Consider the following 17,005-nt stretch of genomic DNA (forward strand, 5'->3'; position numbering starts at 1 on the left):
AACTGGAAAATAATAGAAAAAGACCAAGCTTTAATTATTAATATACTCCAACATAGAGGCCAATATTAGAGAAATTGAACAGGAAAGAAGAGGATCAAGCTGTCAACGATAAATAAACCACTGGTATAAAATGTGGAAGGTAAAGGAAGAAGTTCAAGGCCTCTCCCTCCCATGTTCCTGCACAACTCCAGTGACCTCCAGAGTCAACCACTATTAAGAATTTTAGTGTTAAATTTTTTCACATGTATTAATACTTACATATTTCTTTACATAAATGCAATCACACATGATAATATACATCTATATGAATCCTCAGCTTGCTCTTGATCTTTCTACATACTCTTTCAACAGTTGTACAATATTATCAATGTGCCATAATTTGTTTAATCATTTTCCTACTGATAAACAAGACTGCTTCCAGGTATTTTTTAGTTACAAATTCTACTACCATGTACATCTTTATTCATATAATCTCTGTCTACATATGTAATTATTTTAATAATATGAAGTCTTAAAAGTCAAATTATTGGCCGGGCGAGGTGGCTCACGCCTGTAATCCTAGCACTCTGGGAGGCCAAGGCGGGTGGATTGCTCAAGGTCAGGAGTTCGAAACCAGTCTGAGCAAGAGTGAGACCCCATCTCTACTATAAATAGAAAGAAATTAATTGGCCTACTAACATATATAGAAAAAATTAGCCAGGCATGGTGGTGCATGCCTGTAGTCCCAGGCTACTTAGGAGGCTGAGGCAGAAGGATTGCTTGAGCCCAGGAGTTTGAGGTTGCTGTGAGCTAGGCTGATGCCACGGCACTCACTCTAGCCTGGGCAACAATGAGAGACTCTTTCTCAAAAAAAAAAAAAGTCAAATTATTGAGACAGATAATATATACTTTAACAGCTTTACAGAGGTATAATTTATATAAATAAATAATTTGATAAATTTTGAAATATGAATACACTCACTCAACCATCACCTCTCACACACACACATACACACAAAGAACATATCCATCACCCCCACATGTCTTCATCCCCCTTTGCAATTCCTCTCTCCCATACCTTCCCTGATCCCCAGGCAATCACTAATCTGCTTTCTGTCACTTGTCAAAGAATATTACACCAGAGTTAAACAAGCTGAGGAATACTTTATTTAAGACTTGCAATAGAAGTCAAGGGCGAGACTGAACTTAACTCCATGGAAACAAAGAGCAGCAGAGTTTCATGCACTGCGCTGAGCTAGAGGAAAAGCACTGGAGGTTGCTGGAGTGGAGGGGTTGGTCAATGAGATTAGACATCTGTGTTTGCTAGTTGTCCCTGTTAGGCTCCTGCCCTCCCCAGAGACAGAGATAGAGACAACATCTTTCTTGATGATTGCATTTCAAAGGGATGGCCCCCAGGTCCTTGAGAAAGACATTCCTGAGTTATAAAACTGGCCAGAGGCTAGGAGAAGCTTTACATCTCAAAGCAGCAGAGAAAGAGTTTACAATTGCAAGCTTTCTAAAGTAAGTTCTCTAAGACAAGGAAGATCAGGGGGGCCTATCATCAGGAAGAGAACTGTTTAAAGTATAGTCCAACTGAGGGAAACATTAATCTATGTTATAGATTAGTTTGCATTTTTTAGAATTTTATATAAACGGAATCATTAAGGAAATAAACTTTTAGTCTGACTTCTTTTACTTAGCCATAATATTTTTATATTCACTCATGTTGTTGCACGTACCAATAGTTCATTCCTTTTTATTACTGAATAGTATTACACTGTATTTACATACCACCATTGGCTCATTCATTCACTTATTGATGAACATTCGGGTCATTTCCAGAGTGGGGCTACTACAAATAAAGCTGCTTTGAACATTCATGGGCAAGTCTTTTTAAGGAATATACTTTCATTTCTCCTGGTCAAATACCTAGGAGTCAAATGGTTGGGTCATGTGGTAGTTATACACCTCCCATATGTTCTAAGAAAACACCAAACCATTTTTAACTTTACATTTCCATCAGCAGTATATGAGATTTTCAGTTGTTTCATATCCTTACTACCACTTGATAAGACAAGCCCTTTTAATTTTAGACATTCCTATAGTTATGTAGTAGTATTTCAGTGTAGCTTCAATGTGCATTTCCCTAAAGGCTAATGATGTTGAGTATCCTTTCTTGTGTTTATATTTGTCATTCATATATTTTCTTTAATAAAATATAAGTTCAATTTTTTTACCTATTTTTCATGAGTTGTTTTCTCATTTACAAGTTTCATATATTTGGGATAGAAGTCTTTTATAAGATGTGGAAATTGTAAATATTGTCCCAATTTGTGGCTTGTCTTTTTATTCTGACAACTGTATCTTTTACAAAGCAGAAGTTATTAATTTGGGTGAATTCCAATTTATCAATATTTTTTTCTTTTATGGATTATACTTTTGGTTTGTTACTAAGAAATCATTGCCAAATTCAATGTCATGAAGAATTTATCCTGTGTTTTCTTCTAGAAGGTTTAAAGTTTTAGCTTTTACATTTAAGTCTATGATCTATTTTAAATCAATTTTTGTACATTTGTGAGGTTTGAATTAAATGAAGTTCTTTCTTTGCCCATGGATATCCATTATTCCAGCATCACTTGTAGAAAGACTACATTTTGCCACTGAATTATTTTTGCAACTTTGTCAAAAATCAACTGACCATATACCAGTTGATGAGAAGATGTAAGTGCTGCATTTCAGAGTTTATGATGCATTTGCTAAAGAAAGCAATGAAAAACATGGGATTGCTAATTGGCAATTATTTAACATAACTATATCAAATGTAATTAATAAAAACCAATTAAAGGAAAATATTAAGCAAGAAAAAGGCATCAAAATTTAGTAAATAATCACAATGCTTAGAATATAAAATTCATGATGCATATTTTATCATGATTATATGGATTATAAATCTGGGTCTTATTTTAACTGTATTATTGTCAATTCCATAAGGTTAAACTTGAAGATGCTTTAAAAAATCATTTTTTATTTTATCTTTGAAACAGTTTCCGGTGTCTCTAGATTTAAGTGCTTAGACTACCAAAAGTAATCCCATAGGATGATTATTTTGTTTAGATAGAATTCTAAATATTTTACTCTTAGAATTGCTTTCAAGTCAATTTCTAAATATAAATTTATTTTATTTTTGTAAAGGAATTTTAAAGTGGAGAAATATATTCAGCATGCCCCTTTCATAAAAAACAACACTGTGAGGCAACCTATGTCTTTAAATGGGAAAATATAAAAATTTTAACATCATTTTAGCAAATTTTGCAGCACAGTGTTATCAAGGATTCAGACGACCCAAGTTCTATAGTCATTTTTTCCATCAACAAGGAAAGTCTGTGTTTGGGATCAAGTTACTTTTCCTACTGTCGCAGATTACTCACCTGTAAAATAATAATATTAGATGAAAGACTAGTCACTATATCATATCAATGCAATATTCTTATGCTATGAGTTTCACAAAATACTCACCCTAATTGCTAGTGTCTTTGTTGACTTTAGACTATGACTCTAAAATTTCTTTTGTGAAATAAGAAAAATATTTTCACCTCTCAAGTATCATCAACTGAGTCACAAGACCTATGAAGAAGGCCATTTACACCACAGCCTGACCCTGCTACAGAGCCTTCTCTTGCTCCAGCCCCACTCAAAACCGGCCGTCAACCAACAAGTGAATCAGAGCAGTATTCCAAGTGCAATATATTCTGCTTTCAAAATCTAAAACTGGCCACCCAAGTGCTCTGCCTCTTTCTTAGGAGTAGAGGGTTCAAGGCACAGCCTTGATGTTGGAGGTGATATCCCCACATGCCCTAGACCACATGACTCCTAAAATCTTTGCCACTGAGGTATTCCTCTGTACCTTTTAAGGATCTGTCTAGCTTCTCTGACATACATCACTCTTGGGCAATTAGAGTACTTGCTACTTCCCTCTATTCAGGTCTAATTAGCCTGTCACCAGAAAAAGAGGACCAGACTGATAGTCAACAGAATGTTGAGCTGATAAAGATCCTGCTAAGTTAAGATGAAGAGTAAGAAAATTAACATAGCCATGAAGCAAGACAAGAAAGGTATATTCTTATCTTTACCACATAAAAGAAACTGCTTATGATCATTTGTACATATGGGGATTGGAACTTAGTAACTGCATCTCAACTGCCAGAAGAAGTGGATATGTTTCAATAAAGATACCACAGCTGGCATGGCAGCTACAATTAAGGCTACTACTTGGTCAAATTCACTGTAAGAATACAGTCATCCACCATGAGCCATTGGGTTTTGCAAGGCCTCAACAAGCGAAGGTAACAGGAAACCACCACCCCTGTATCCCTTAAGTCTTTGATGGCCACTGATCTCTGAAACTCCTCCAAGGATATGATATGGTTTCCAATTTGCCATTTTGGCCCGTGGGATTGGGGAACACTTTTGCAGTTTCACCGGCTTCTACTTGGCCCTTCCTCCCACAATGGCCCTTACTCCACAAGTCAGGGAATTAATATGAGGCTTCCAAGTGCCCTCAAAAAAACCCAGTGTACACTATCGCCCTGAGAGTCAGACAAATATTACCCCTTCCTTGGACCCTTTTATGACCCACATTTAATGGAAGACTACTCCAGCCTCCAACCACGGCCCTCCCTGAAAGAGTCTGTAGGGCCACGAAGACATGCCCTCTCCGGGCCCACACCACCGCTTCAAATACTCCAGTACTGCAAGCTCTGAAATTCCCTGCCCAATTATCCCTGAGCTCACTTCTAGAACATACATGCAACTTTTCCCTAAGTCCTTCCTGTCAAAAGTGGATCATGCTTCCAATGTGCACACCTGTCAACCCAAGAGGTGGCCTAGAGGAAGTTGGTTGTGCAAGTATGTTCAGAGTCTAGGTCTGTAGCTTGGGGTGTATGCATATATGTAAGCAAGGTCCACAAGTAGAAAGAGAAAAGGGAGAATTATGGGCCACGGGCTTCCATTTGTATACTTGCCCTAGGTCTTATAATGTCGGGGTAGGCATGCCCAGAGGTCCCTTGGAGAAACATAGAAGAAATACTCAACTTGTGTTGAAACTGCAAGTTTCTTTCTCAAAAGGACATAGTTTCTCTTTCAGGCAACAGACTCTGGGCATGAGAATTTGTTTAGATCTGGAGACTGAATGAAAAATCACAATTTTCATTATAACAGCTATTAGCAGGTTTCTGCTCACCAGCTCTCAAGTCAAGTAAATACCCTGATGCACTACCCGGAGGTATTCTCAGAGGTATCACTCCCCCGAGAATACATGGTCTATCAGCTACCACAACAAGTACCTGTGGGTCAAGGTTCCCTGACTAAGGCTCCAGCTTTACTGCTCATTTTGGTAATTATGTACAACTTTCCTCTGTCAGTTAAGTGCTGCCACTTGGCTTTTGCTAGTTCAGAATACTTTGGAATTGCTACTAATTTGATGATGACATTGATATTTGGTTTGATGGCAGTATCTTCTACTGTCAACGCTGGTCAACCAAGGATAGCCACTACTGAACACACAAACATTCCCCTCGCCAGTGTGCTCTTAGACTCAAGCAAGCAGTGTGGGTTCCACACGCCAGGGAGGCCACCAATTTAGAGTGTTTCTCAAAATGTTTTAAGTCCATCTCAGGTATATGGGACTGGCTGGGGCCATCAGTGCCATCCAGGTGAAGAAACTTGAGCTCACACTGGGAGCTGCAAGGACTGTGGCCCAATTTCTCCCGTTTTGGATGCTCTCCAACCATCTAACCTATGAATGAGGTTACTAGATGCCCCGAAGAACTCTAGAATTTTCACCCATTAAACTGTTCTAGGATCCCATGGTCATGTCCAGTTCAAGGAGAGTGGTCAAACAGGCAAATCACTCCCACTGAGCAGGGCAGTTTTTCTTTCACATGATCACATGAGATCAGTTTGCCAAAATAGTGTTGATACACAGATTTTGGGTGACTCTCACTCAAGTCAGACATATGACAAGTTCAGGATCTGGGCCACTGATGATCATCTTTGGGTTTGAGTAATGTGTAAGCCCATTGCCTCTTTCACATTACATGCTTTTGAAATTTATCTGCACATTTTAATACTTTGTTCTTTTTTGCTGACTTGTATTCCATTGTATTAATATAGTATTGTATTCATTCTCTATGATGTACATTTGAATAGTTTCCAATTATTGACTATTAGTAATAAAGCTGCTATAAACATTTATGTGACAGCCTATGTATACATGCAGATATTGGTTGTCATTCGTTTGGGCTAAATACCTAACAATGGAATTGTTAGGTCATATGTTAACTGCATTTTTTAATTTATAAGAAATTGCCAAATGTTTTTCCAAAATAGATGTGAATTTTATCTTCCTACTAATAATTTATAAGTGTTCCAATTGCTCTATATCCTTACTGAACAATTAGTATTGTCAGTCTTTTTAATTTTAGCCCATATAGTGGATATGAAGTAGTACCTCATTGTGGTTTTAATTGGATTTGGCTTAGACTGTATATTAATAGTTTCTATGTGGTACAATGACTGGCATATATGATTTCCAATTGAATCCAATTGCCGTATTGGATTTGTTGAATAACAATGTTGAACATCTTTTTGTGTGCTTATTGACCATTCATATATCCTCTTTTGTGAAGTGTCCATTCAAGTTTTTGTCTACTTTTTATTGAATTGTTTGTTGTGTTATTATTGAGTTGTAAGAATACTTTATACACTTTGGCTATGTCCTCTGTTAGGCACATATATTGTGAATATTTTCTTCCATTCTGTGGTTTGCCTTTTAATTTTCTTAATGGTGTCTTTTAGAAAGCAGATCCTTATAACTTTGATAAAGTCTAATTTATCATTTTTCATGAATACTTTTTTGCATACTCTCTAATAATCTTTGCCAGTTCCAAAGTAGTAAACATTTTATATTACTTTCTTCTACAAATTCTATAGCTTTAGCATCTATATTTAAGTCCATGACAGATTTCAAAGTAATTTTTGTGTACAGTTTAAGATTAATATTGAGATATGTTTTTAATATGGATATCCAGTTGTTCCAGTGTCATTTTTTCAAAAGACTCTCTTCCCTCAATAAAACAAAATTGCCTCCTATGCTTAAACAAAAAAAGAAGAAAGAAAGAAAACAAAACAAAAGAGAAAAGAAAAGAAAAGTTGACTATATATACATGGAAAGCCCATTCTGGATTCTCTAAACTGTGCTATTGATCTATATGTCTACCTTTATGCCAATACCATACTAAGTGATTGCTATAGCTTTATTGTAAGTCTTGAAATAAGAAAAGTACCTCCAAATTTGTTCTGTCTCAAAATTGTTTTAGTTATTTATGTGCTCTGCATTTTCATATAAATTTTAGGATAAAGTTGTCAAATTTCTTTTAAAAGGGGAAGGGGCTGCTGGAATGGTGATTGGCACTTCATTAAATCTACAGGCACATGTGGAGAAAATGGACTTAAAAAATATTGAGTCTTCCAATCCATGGACGTGGTGTATCTATTTATTTTGGTCTTCTCTTATTAATTACTTGAAGTTTTCATTGTAGTTGTATTGCAGATCTGTTAAATGCTAACTATTTTATATTTTTGATGTACTATAAAAGAATTTTTTTCATTTCTCAATTGTATGTGGCTAGTGTATATAAATACAATTGAGTTTTGTATATCGATCTTGCATTCTGTGACCTTGCTAACTTCATTTTTATATTTCTAAGTGTTTTTTAGAAGATTCCTTGGGATTTTCTATATAGACAATCATGTCCATTGCAAATAGAAACAGTTTTCCTTTCTCCTTTCCAACTATATACCTTTTCATTTAGTTGTCTTATTGCACTGGCTATTATTTTAGTAGAATAATGAGTAGAAATGATGATAGCAGATATGTTTACCTTATTCCTGATCTACAAAGGGGAAACTTTAGTCTTTCACCATTAAGTTTGATATCAACTTTGGATTTTTCATGGATGCCTTTATCAGATTGAGGAATTTTCCCTTTATTTCTACTATGATGAATGTCTTTATCTTGAATATATGTTGAATTTTATCAAAATCTTTTTTCTGCATTTACTGAGATAATTATATCATATTTCATCCTTATTTGGTTAATTGGTTAATTGTTAAACATATCTTGTGATTTTCAAACATTAAACCAAGTTTGCATTCCCTGAATAAATTCTACTTGACCATAATGTGTGATGTATGCTTTTTTAGTATATTAATAGAGTCAATTTGCCAATATTTTATTGAGAAATTTTGAATCATATTCATGAGGAATATTTGGTCTCTGATTTCTTCTCTTATAAATCTTTGTCATATTTTGGTATCAGGGTTATATTGGTCTCACAAAATAATTTTGTCAAGTACTCCCTTCTCTATATTCTAAAACAGTTTGTGTTTGATTGGCATTATTTCTTACTTTATGCATGTTAGAAATTACCAATGAAACCACCTGGGCCTAGAATTTTCTTTGTAGCAAAGTTATTTTTATTAAAAATTCAATTTTTAACAGATATATGGTTATTCCAATGTCCTACTTATTCTGGAGTCATTTTTGAGAAGCTGTGTTTTTGAAGAAATTTGTCACTTCATTCAGTTGCTAAATTTATTGGCACAATTTGTTCCAAATTTTATTTTCCTATTAAAATCTGCAGAATATGTAATGATATTCCTTCTTTTATTTGTGACATTGGTAGTTTATATTTCTCTATATATTTCTTGATTTGTACTGTTGGGATTTATCAAGTTTATTAATCTTTTAAAGAATACATTTTGACTTTGTTAATTTGTGTTTCTATGTCATAGATTTCTGCACTGATTCTTATTTTTTTCTTTCCACTTGTTTTGAGTTTAATTCACTCTTCTTTCTGTAGCTCTTAAAATTGAAACTTACATCAAAAATTTTAGCTCTTTCTTCTTTTCTAATACAGGCATTTAAAGCTACAAATTTCCATCTAAGCATTACCTTTGTTATAGCTCACAAATTTTGAAATGTTGTACTTTCATTATCACTCAACTCAAAATTTCTTATTCCCTTATTATTTCTTCTTTCAACCATGACTTAAACATGTTAGTTTCCAAATATTTAAGAATTTTCTAAATATTTTATTGATTTTTAATTTAATTACATTATGGCCATAGAATATACTCTGTAATAGAAAAATCTTTGAAAATTTATTAAGATTTGTTTTATGGTTTTGTTATTATATTTATGATTGTTATATCTTCCTCAGGAATTACTCCTTTTGTGATTTATAAATGTCCCCCTTTATATCTTATAAAACTTTGCCTTAAACTTTTCTTCAGAAATTAATGTAGCTGCACCAACTTTCTTGCTATTTGCCTGATATATCACTTCCCATACTTATATGTTCAATTTGCACAACTTTAAATTTAAAGAATATCTCTTACAGACAGCATATACTTGTACTTGCATACTTATCTGATCTTATGTTCTCTGACCTTCAACTGGAACATTTTACATTAAATGTGATTTATATCACATTTACATATGATGTAATAATTGGTATGGTGTGTTTAAGTCTACCACCTTGCTATTTGTTTTCCATTTCTCCCTTCTGTTTCTTGGTTCTGTTGCTTCTTTCATTGGTATTTTGTTTCTGTTTCTTCTATTGGTTTCTTAGTTATTTTTAATTAATTTTTAGTGTTTCTCCAGGCTAACAATTCACTAACTTATCAGAGTCTATTTAGTGCTTAAATTGAACTACTTCACACTCAACATTTGTCACTTTCTTCTTTATGCTTTCCACTTGTTACTTGACATTTGGCACACCCTTCCTCACACTTCATACTTTACACTTCACAAATCTAATCTTGTTACAATAATACAATTCCACTCATTTACCACCCCGACCTTTGTGTCTTTAATCCATATATTTACTTCTACATATATTATAAAGTCTACCTTATAATGCTATTAGTTTTGTTCTAAACAGTTACCTTTTAAGGAAATTATGAGACAATAAAAATAATCTTTTATATGCACCCTTTTATTTGCCGTTCCTGGAACTTTTTCCCCCATTTCTGTAGATTTGGGTTTCCATTTGGAATCATTCCTCATCAGCCTGAAAAATGGCCTTTCACATTTTTTGTTTTATTTTACAGGACTGCTGGATCCGAGTTCTCTCCGCTTTCACTCATCTGAAATGAAATATCTCTATTTCACCCAATCTTTAAGGGATTTTTTTTTTCTGGCTATAAAATTCTGAGTTGACAGGATTCTCTCCACACTGACCACCATTTTAAAGACATTATCATTGTCTTCCGGTCTCCACTGTTTCTGATAAGTCAGCAAACATTCCTATAGTTGTTCACTTGTGTCTTTTTTTTTCCTCTGCTTGCAAGATTTTCTTTTTAGTTTTCAGAAGTCTGATGATGATGTACCTAGATGAGGCTTTCTTGGTATTTATCTTTCGCTGAGTTCAATTATTTTCTTTGATTAGTAAGTCAATGTTCTTTCATCAAATTTGAGAAAACTTGGCATTATTCAAGTATATATATTTTTCCTACCTAATTCTTTCCTCTCTTTTTAGAACTCCTATAACACATATATTAGAGCAGTTGATATTTTCTATGTTCCTGAAATTCTGTTTCTTTATCTTTCCTTTGCCATCTTTCATCTGCTGTGAAGTCCACCTGCTGAACTTCTCACTTAAGGTACAGTACTTTTCTATAATTTCCATTTTGTTTCTTTTAATGGTTTTAATTCTCTGCTGAAATCCCTTGTTTATTCAATCAGACAATTTTTTTCAATTCTATAAACATATATAGTCAGATGGCTGCTTTAAAATCTTTGCTAAATCCCAACATTTGGGCATATCACATTCTGTTTCTATTTATTATTACTTTTTTATTGACTATGGTCCTGTATTTTTGCTTGTCCTGTATATTTGTGTACCTGGTAATTTTTTAAGGGATATTGTTAATGATACCTTATAGAGACTCTGGATTCTGTTATCTTCTCTCTGAAGAGTGTTGATTCTTACTCTATCAGGTAGTCCAGTCACTGGCAAATCACTTTTAAATTATATGGGTTTGGTTCTATGCTTTGTTATGAAGGATATACAGAAGCCCAAGTTGTTCCTGAGTACCTCTAATTTGGCAAGAACCAACCTCAAAAATATGCCTCCCCTGCAGATCCTGTCAGGACTTGGTTTTAGGCTTTGTTAGGGTGAGTGTAGAGCAGTGGTCTTCAACTGGAGATGATTTCCTCCCCAGGTGACATTTGGCAATATCTGAAGACATTTTGGATTGTCAAAACTGAGGTGGGAGGCACTCCTGGCATCTAGTGGGTAGAGGCCAGGAATAGTGCTGAACACACAGGACAGTTCCACAAAACAAAGAATTATCTGGCCCACAATATCCACAGTGCCAACACTGCAAAACACTGGTACGTCTTTGGACATGGTCCTTGCTCGTGCCTGGTGGGTAGCAAGGTGTAAATGAAGCCCTCCACTCTGCCTAGAATGGACTTCCAATTACTGTCAGCACTACCTGATGTCTAACATGACTAGTAATTTGTGCTCTGATGAACCTCATTATAGTCTTGCTCTGCAGATGTTATTTGACGGGAGGATTTGTAATATTACATTGCGAAGGAATGAGTTGAGCAATAAGAAGAATTTTTACAATGTAGCCATGTCTGCTTTTAGGGCTAAGAATTTTTAGTTCATACCATTTTCTTAATGCAAACCTTTATTTTCTTTTGAGCACTGAACTTAATGAATATGGAATCTCTGAAAACATGTCATTATATTTTTATTTATGATGTGTATTTGATGTTTATGGATACTTTTGTTGAATATCAAAGTCTTAAATTCCAAAAGTAGCTTAGATGATACAAGAAGTTATAAATACTGGCCATGTGACTAAAAAATTACTTATTTGATTAGGAATTAGCTTGCATATATGGATGTGAATACAGCTGTTGCCATGGAAACCTGACGCTCTACATTATACTTCATTAACATTCATTATATTTTTACTCATACTGTTGGCTTCCCCTACTAAGGGAGTTAATGACAGCACATGGTAATCAAGGAGCCAATGTATAAGTAATGGAATAAAGTAAAAGCCTAAAGACAAAAAACTTACAACTTTCCCAAAGGAGTTTTATGACCAGGTACTATGTATAAGATGCACCACCCTACTTGAGCCAAAAAGTATATTAAGGCCCATCATAGGCATGTTTCATTTCAAGCTCTATTGACCTGCTCTACCCCACTGCCTTCTCACCCATGTCAATCCTTCCTCCCTCCCAACACAAAAATCCAAGCTTCAATTCAGATGCAGCAATGAAGGATATTGCTTTCACCCATGCACTATCTAATCCATGAACTAAATTTGTTCTTCCCTCTTCATTCTCATAATGTAATATATAATTAAAATTAAATTATCCTCACACTAGAAATTATACTTACTTAGTTTGGAATCTACTACCTTACCTAGTAAAATATAACTGTTCTGGAGTATTAGAAAATTAAGACATTCTGATACAGGTAAGTAGAGATAACAAAATAAATAGGCCAATCAATAGTTTGCAATAAACAATGATGGTCATGTCTAAATATTGATTTATTTATTGTATTAATTTGACTTTTATGTCTTTACCATTGGTGCTTTTTAATTTTCTGAGCAGAGTTATAAATTCACTTGACTTTGAGAGTATTCCTTATTGTTGCCTTTTGTTCTTGTGTGTAAACTCAGGGAAGATAAAGTCAATTAGACTTCCATTGAATTTGCTTGCTCAGTACAAAAAAAGTAGTATTCAATTTCTATTTGATGATTCAAATAATGGCTAAGCTTACCAGGGCTAGAAATGTTGATGATAATTTGTATATTCATAATCCATGTTCAATAAAAGGAAGAGAATTAGCTATGTTGAAAATATACATAAATATTAGGATCTTCAGGAAAATTGAAATAAAAAAACATATACATACATAAATATAATAAGAGTAATATTTGAAACCTGGCAAACATATAACAAAACTAATTTTCAAAGATAAATACTCTTAGTACTTATCATTTTCATGGTCTCACCTGGCAGGTAGCTGGCTGCAAAACAGCTACTTTAATAACCAGGATCAATATGTTATTATTTAGGCTGCCAATCATTTTAACTATACATATTTAAATGAATCGTGAGCCAGTAATTTTTATAGGAAAAATATGGCATTCTATAGCTAAATATCTTAAATACCTAACTTCTGCTTATTTTACCCTAATTGCCAAATCATGCTTTGATTTTAAATGAAAAAAAATACATCTGTTTTCCCAAAAAGATCACAAAATTAGTACTTTGTTTTAGGTGTTATATATATATATTTATTTTCCAATTACTTTTATTGATCTTACAGGCAGAATAGTATCTTGATCTCTCTATTACATTCAACAACACCAAAAATCTACAACTCTGGTGTCAATAGCAATAATTACTAAAAATTGAGCAAGCAATTTACAACTATCTGCTATTAAGGAAAATGGATTCGAAAGGCATATATAATTGCAATAACAATAAAATAGTATTTATGTGTGTTAAGACATAAATAGCCAACATAACTTTAATACCTCAGGCATTTTTCTAATTTTGATATTTATGCAAATTTTGGAAATTGAGAAGCACTTTGTCTAGTCACTAATGTTCATGAAAAAGAAAATACAAAGAAGTGTCTATTTTAACTAATAGTGCGTGTTCGACTCTTTAGCTTGACATTGAGTGGTACTATTATCCCTTCTAAAGAATTAGAAATAAATTACCTTTGCCACAAGTTTTTTTTTCACAGATGAATATGAAGATGCCCTCATTTCAGAAACTAAGGTCATTAATGTTTATCTTTGCTTGAAACATTTCAGAAGCCTTCTGAACAGAAAGAACACCCAATCTTAGACTACTGGATGAACAGCGACATCTAGTGGTCATTACATCCCTAGACAAAACATTTTAAAAGCATGAACTCAGGAGTATCTATGAAACAAGTGAATTTGCCACCATGTATCACCTTTAATATTGACACAAGTGTATTTCCAATGATCCTGTATAAGAAAATTATGAGCACTTCCTAGTAGATTCCCTCTGATTCAGTAATAATATATACTGAAGGAAAACCTAACAGTAGGCTTCTAATCTTTATTCTTAACAACCCTTTCACAGATAAATAGCCTGTGTAGACTTTTATAAAAATCCAACTTTGATTTCTTCATGTCTCAGCAATTGTTTCTATCAGAGTGACATAAAAAATTTTAAAACACACTCCTTCACTTGACCAGCCCTAAAAGAAAAAAGAATTTCAAAATACTATGAATTATTGAATAATCACTCCTATGACTCTTTTATGAATACACAGATTGGAATGTCCCAGCAACAAAAAGATTCAGAGATGCCATAAGATGACACACTGATGTGCAAAATTAAGACATTATTATAAAAGCCCCCAGTCTATTAATTATTAATAACTATTAATTATTGTTGAGTTTACCTTACAGGTGTTATTAATTTTTATTAGCAGGGCACATCTAGTTCAAGATTTTCTAATACAACTGCATCACTAAATGGAACTGTAGAAACAAAATGGAATTACAGAACTGTTTTGCCATCAAAAACTCATTGTTTCCTAGGTATGACTTTTGTTCTCTACTAATGAAAAAGTCAATATATTCTTTGGCTATTTTGCACAGCCAATCTAAGACAGTCCAAGCAAGCTTGGACTTATATAGTTCACTGAAACCGTTGTCCATCATCTCTGCACAAGCTACCTGTCAGAAACTGTTCCCACAGCCTTTATGGCCAGATCCAGAGAAAGTGCCTTCCTGTCACCATGAAAGACTTTTCCTGAGCATAAACCATATCTTGCAGTTCCATGGTTGCTCATGGGACATACAGGGATTGTCCCTTCCAGATGAACTGGAGTACCTCCCAAAGTGCCTAGACATGCATGAATGAATACAGGTGGACATCACTATCTATCCATCTCCCCTAAATTAATTGCCAAGGGCTAAGATTAGACCTTTCTCTTTAACAAGGCTTTGTTGATGATCACAAACAGATGCAAGGCCTGGACAAGTTTTTGTGTTAGTGCACCAGCCTCCCCAAATGAAGAATGAACATATTTGGTACTCCTGGATCATCAAAATATCCATTACCCAGCCACATAACATGCTAGTGATTAGCTGGGACATTCACCAAAATGCCACATATGTGCATAAAGAAGGCAGTAGAAGCCAAGCCCTTCTTCCCCTGGGTACAATGGTCCACAGGAGTGATATTATCACAGGCATCATCAAAGTGGAGACCATGTAGAATGGTAAAGAACCATCATATCATCACTTAAAACTTTCATGTAAATGCTAGGCAGACTCGTTCCAGTGGGCATCTCATCCCCAAGCACTTAATCTTACTAAAGCAATGAGTGTGATTCATGAGCTTTTAGAATTAACTGTGAAGTCAAATGAGGTGCTATATGTGTAAAGTCTGAAGTTCCTTCCAGCCCAGTTGCCCCAGTGATTCCCTAGTCCTCTCCTCCCAAGAGTTCTTAGTTGCAGGAGTGTATGTGCAGGCAGTGGCCACAAGCAGTTAAATGTGATGTTTACTAAAGGGACAGGCAGCCATTAGTGACGTTGGAGGCATCTGAAGGTTACTTTCTACTACTCCACCCTATACAGACTCCATTCTTCCATTTTCCCTTCTCCCTTTTCCCTTTGCCTCCCATATTTCTGCCTGAAGCTGGCAGTGGTGGGATGAGGCGACGCTGTGCCCTCTTGCTATCTGCAAGCCCCTGTGTTGTGGAACAAAGAAGACTTCTGAATTCCAGCAGAAAATACTGCTAACTACTCAACTACATAGTCTCCATCACAGGTTATTGTTACTGTCTGCTCATAATAATAACCTTCTCCCAAAAAATAATTCAGAACTTTAACTGGCATTTCGAGTTAAAGGTCTATTCTCTACCTGTCGTCATTTACGTATCTTGACCTTGCACATGTGTTAAGGATGGATTAGTTCAGGTTTGCAAATAAGTAATCTCAGTTACCAGCCCACAAAAAAACATTTTCATAACCTCCTCCTCCCACATAAACTACCAAAAGAGTAAAGTAAATTATGCTTTTTACTAGTTGCCCAGGATAATTCCTCACTGGATCTAGAAAAGTAGATAAGGGTCTAGCTGAATGGCTGGATGAGTGGCCACACCCAGATCCCAACAAAACTAGAAATAAGTTGGTCTGGGTCTAAATGCTAATATCATGCTGCCAAGTCTCTTTCTGAAAAGCATAAAAGCAAAATATCCCACTCCTGCAAGCAAACCAACCACAAGAGTGGTGCCAAGAACTTTTGGGGCCCTTTTCTTGGCCACCCGGAATGCTGTTGGCAGCACTGCAGAGATTAATATATTGTTGACATGTCCTAAAACCTTGTTAAATGTTTTCCTCTTCAAGACACGCTCGTAATAGGTTTCCAAGTTTGGTCGCTTTCCATTTCCCCAATTTCTCCTCGCAAACCCCAGGAACTTCAGTCGATGCAACGTGACAGCGAGTGAGACATCTGCCAGGGTGAAGGATTCTCCGCAGAGCCAAGGTTGGTGGCCTTCTTCTAATCAGAGAAAGGGACATGGAGAATTAGGGACAGGCACTGTACAGACAGACTGGTCTCAGTGGCCTCAGCCTTAAAAGCAAGTGTGAGTGTAGCAAAACGTACCCTGAAGCCCATGGTACATTTTCTTGACAACCATACTCAGCAAGTAATTTTATGCTTTAAAAAAAAAAGTGCATGCAAATGTATCCCAAGCTAAGAGAGACTTGCTTGACATCTTCCAGCCACCCAGATCCCTATGTGAAACTGGAGCCATTTGATACTCAAAGCCTATCATTTTGTAAAGGACTCTAAGGAATTGAGGACTTCCAAGAGAGGAGTTGACAGATACTTCCATCTGGTTTAGAAAAACAGGTTTGCTTTAGGAAAATC

The 17,005-nt window shown here is 35.1% G+C and overlaps 1 protein-coding gene across 3 annotated transcripts in view; it reads right to left on the reverse strand.

Moving 5' to 3' along the window:
• Positions 1-652: 652 nt before the first annotated feature.
• The window catches only part of GDAP1 (ganglioside induced differentiation associated protein 1), a 30,583-nt gene continuing 14,230 nt past the window's right edge, over positions 653-17,005 (reverse strand). Inside the window, exon 6 of one of the 3 annotated variants that reach the window (XM_076005208.1) lies at positions 653-16,633. In XM_076005208.1, the coding sequence (XP_075861323.1) occupies positions 16,251-16,633 (383 nt within the window). In that variant the 3' untranslated portion in view covers positions 653-16,250. The remainder of the gene's footprint in view (positions 16,634-17,005) is intronic. The other 2 variants (XM_012735352.3, XM_012735351.3) reach the window with 2 other exon arrangements.

The sequence above is a fragment of the Microcebus murinus genome, chromosome 7 (assembly GCF_040939455.1).
Source record: "Microcebus murinus isolate Inina chromosome 7, M.murinus_Inina_mat1.0, whole genome shotgun sequence".
Taxonomy (NCBI): Eukaryota; Metazoa; Chordata; class Mammalia; order Primates; family Cheirogaleidae; genus Microcebus; species Microcebus murinus.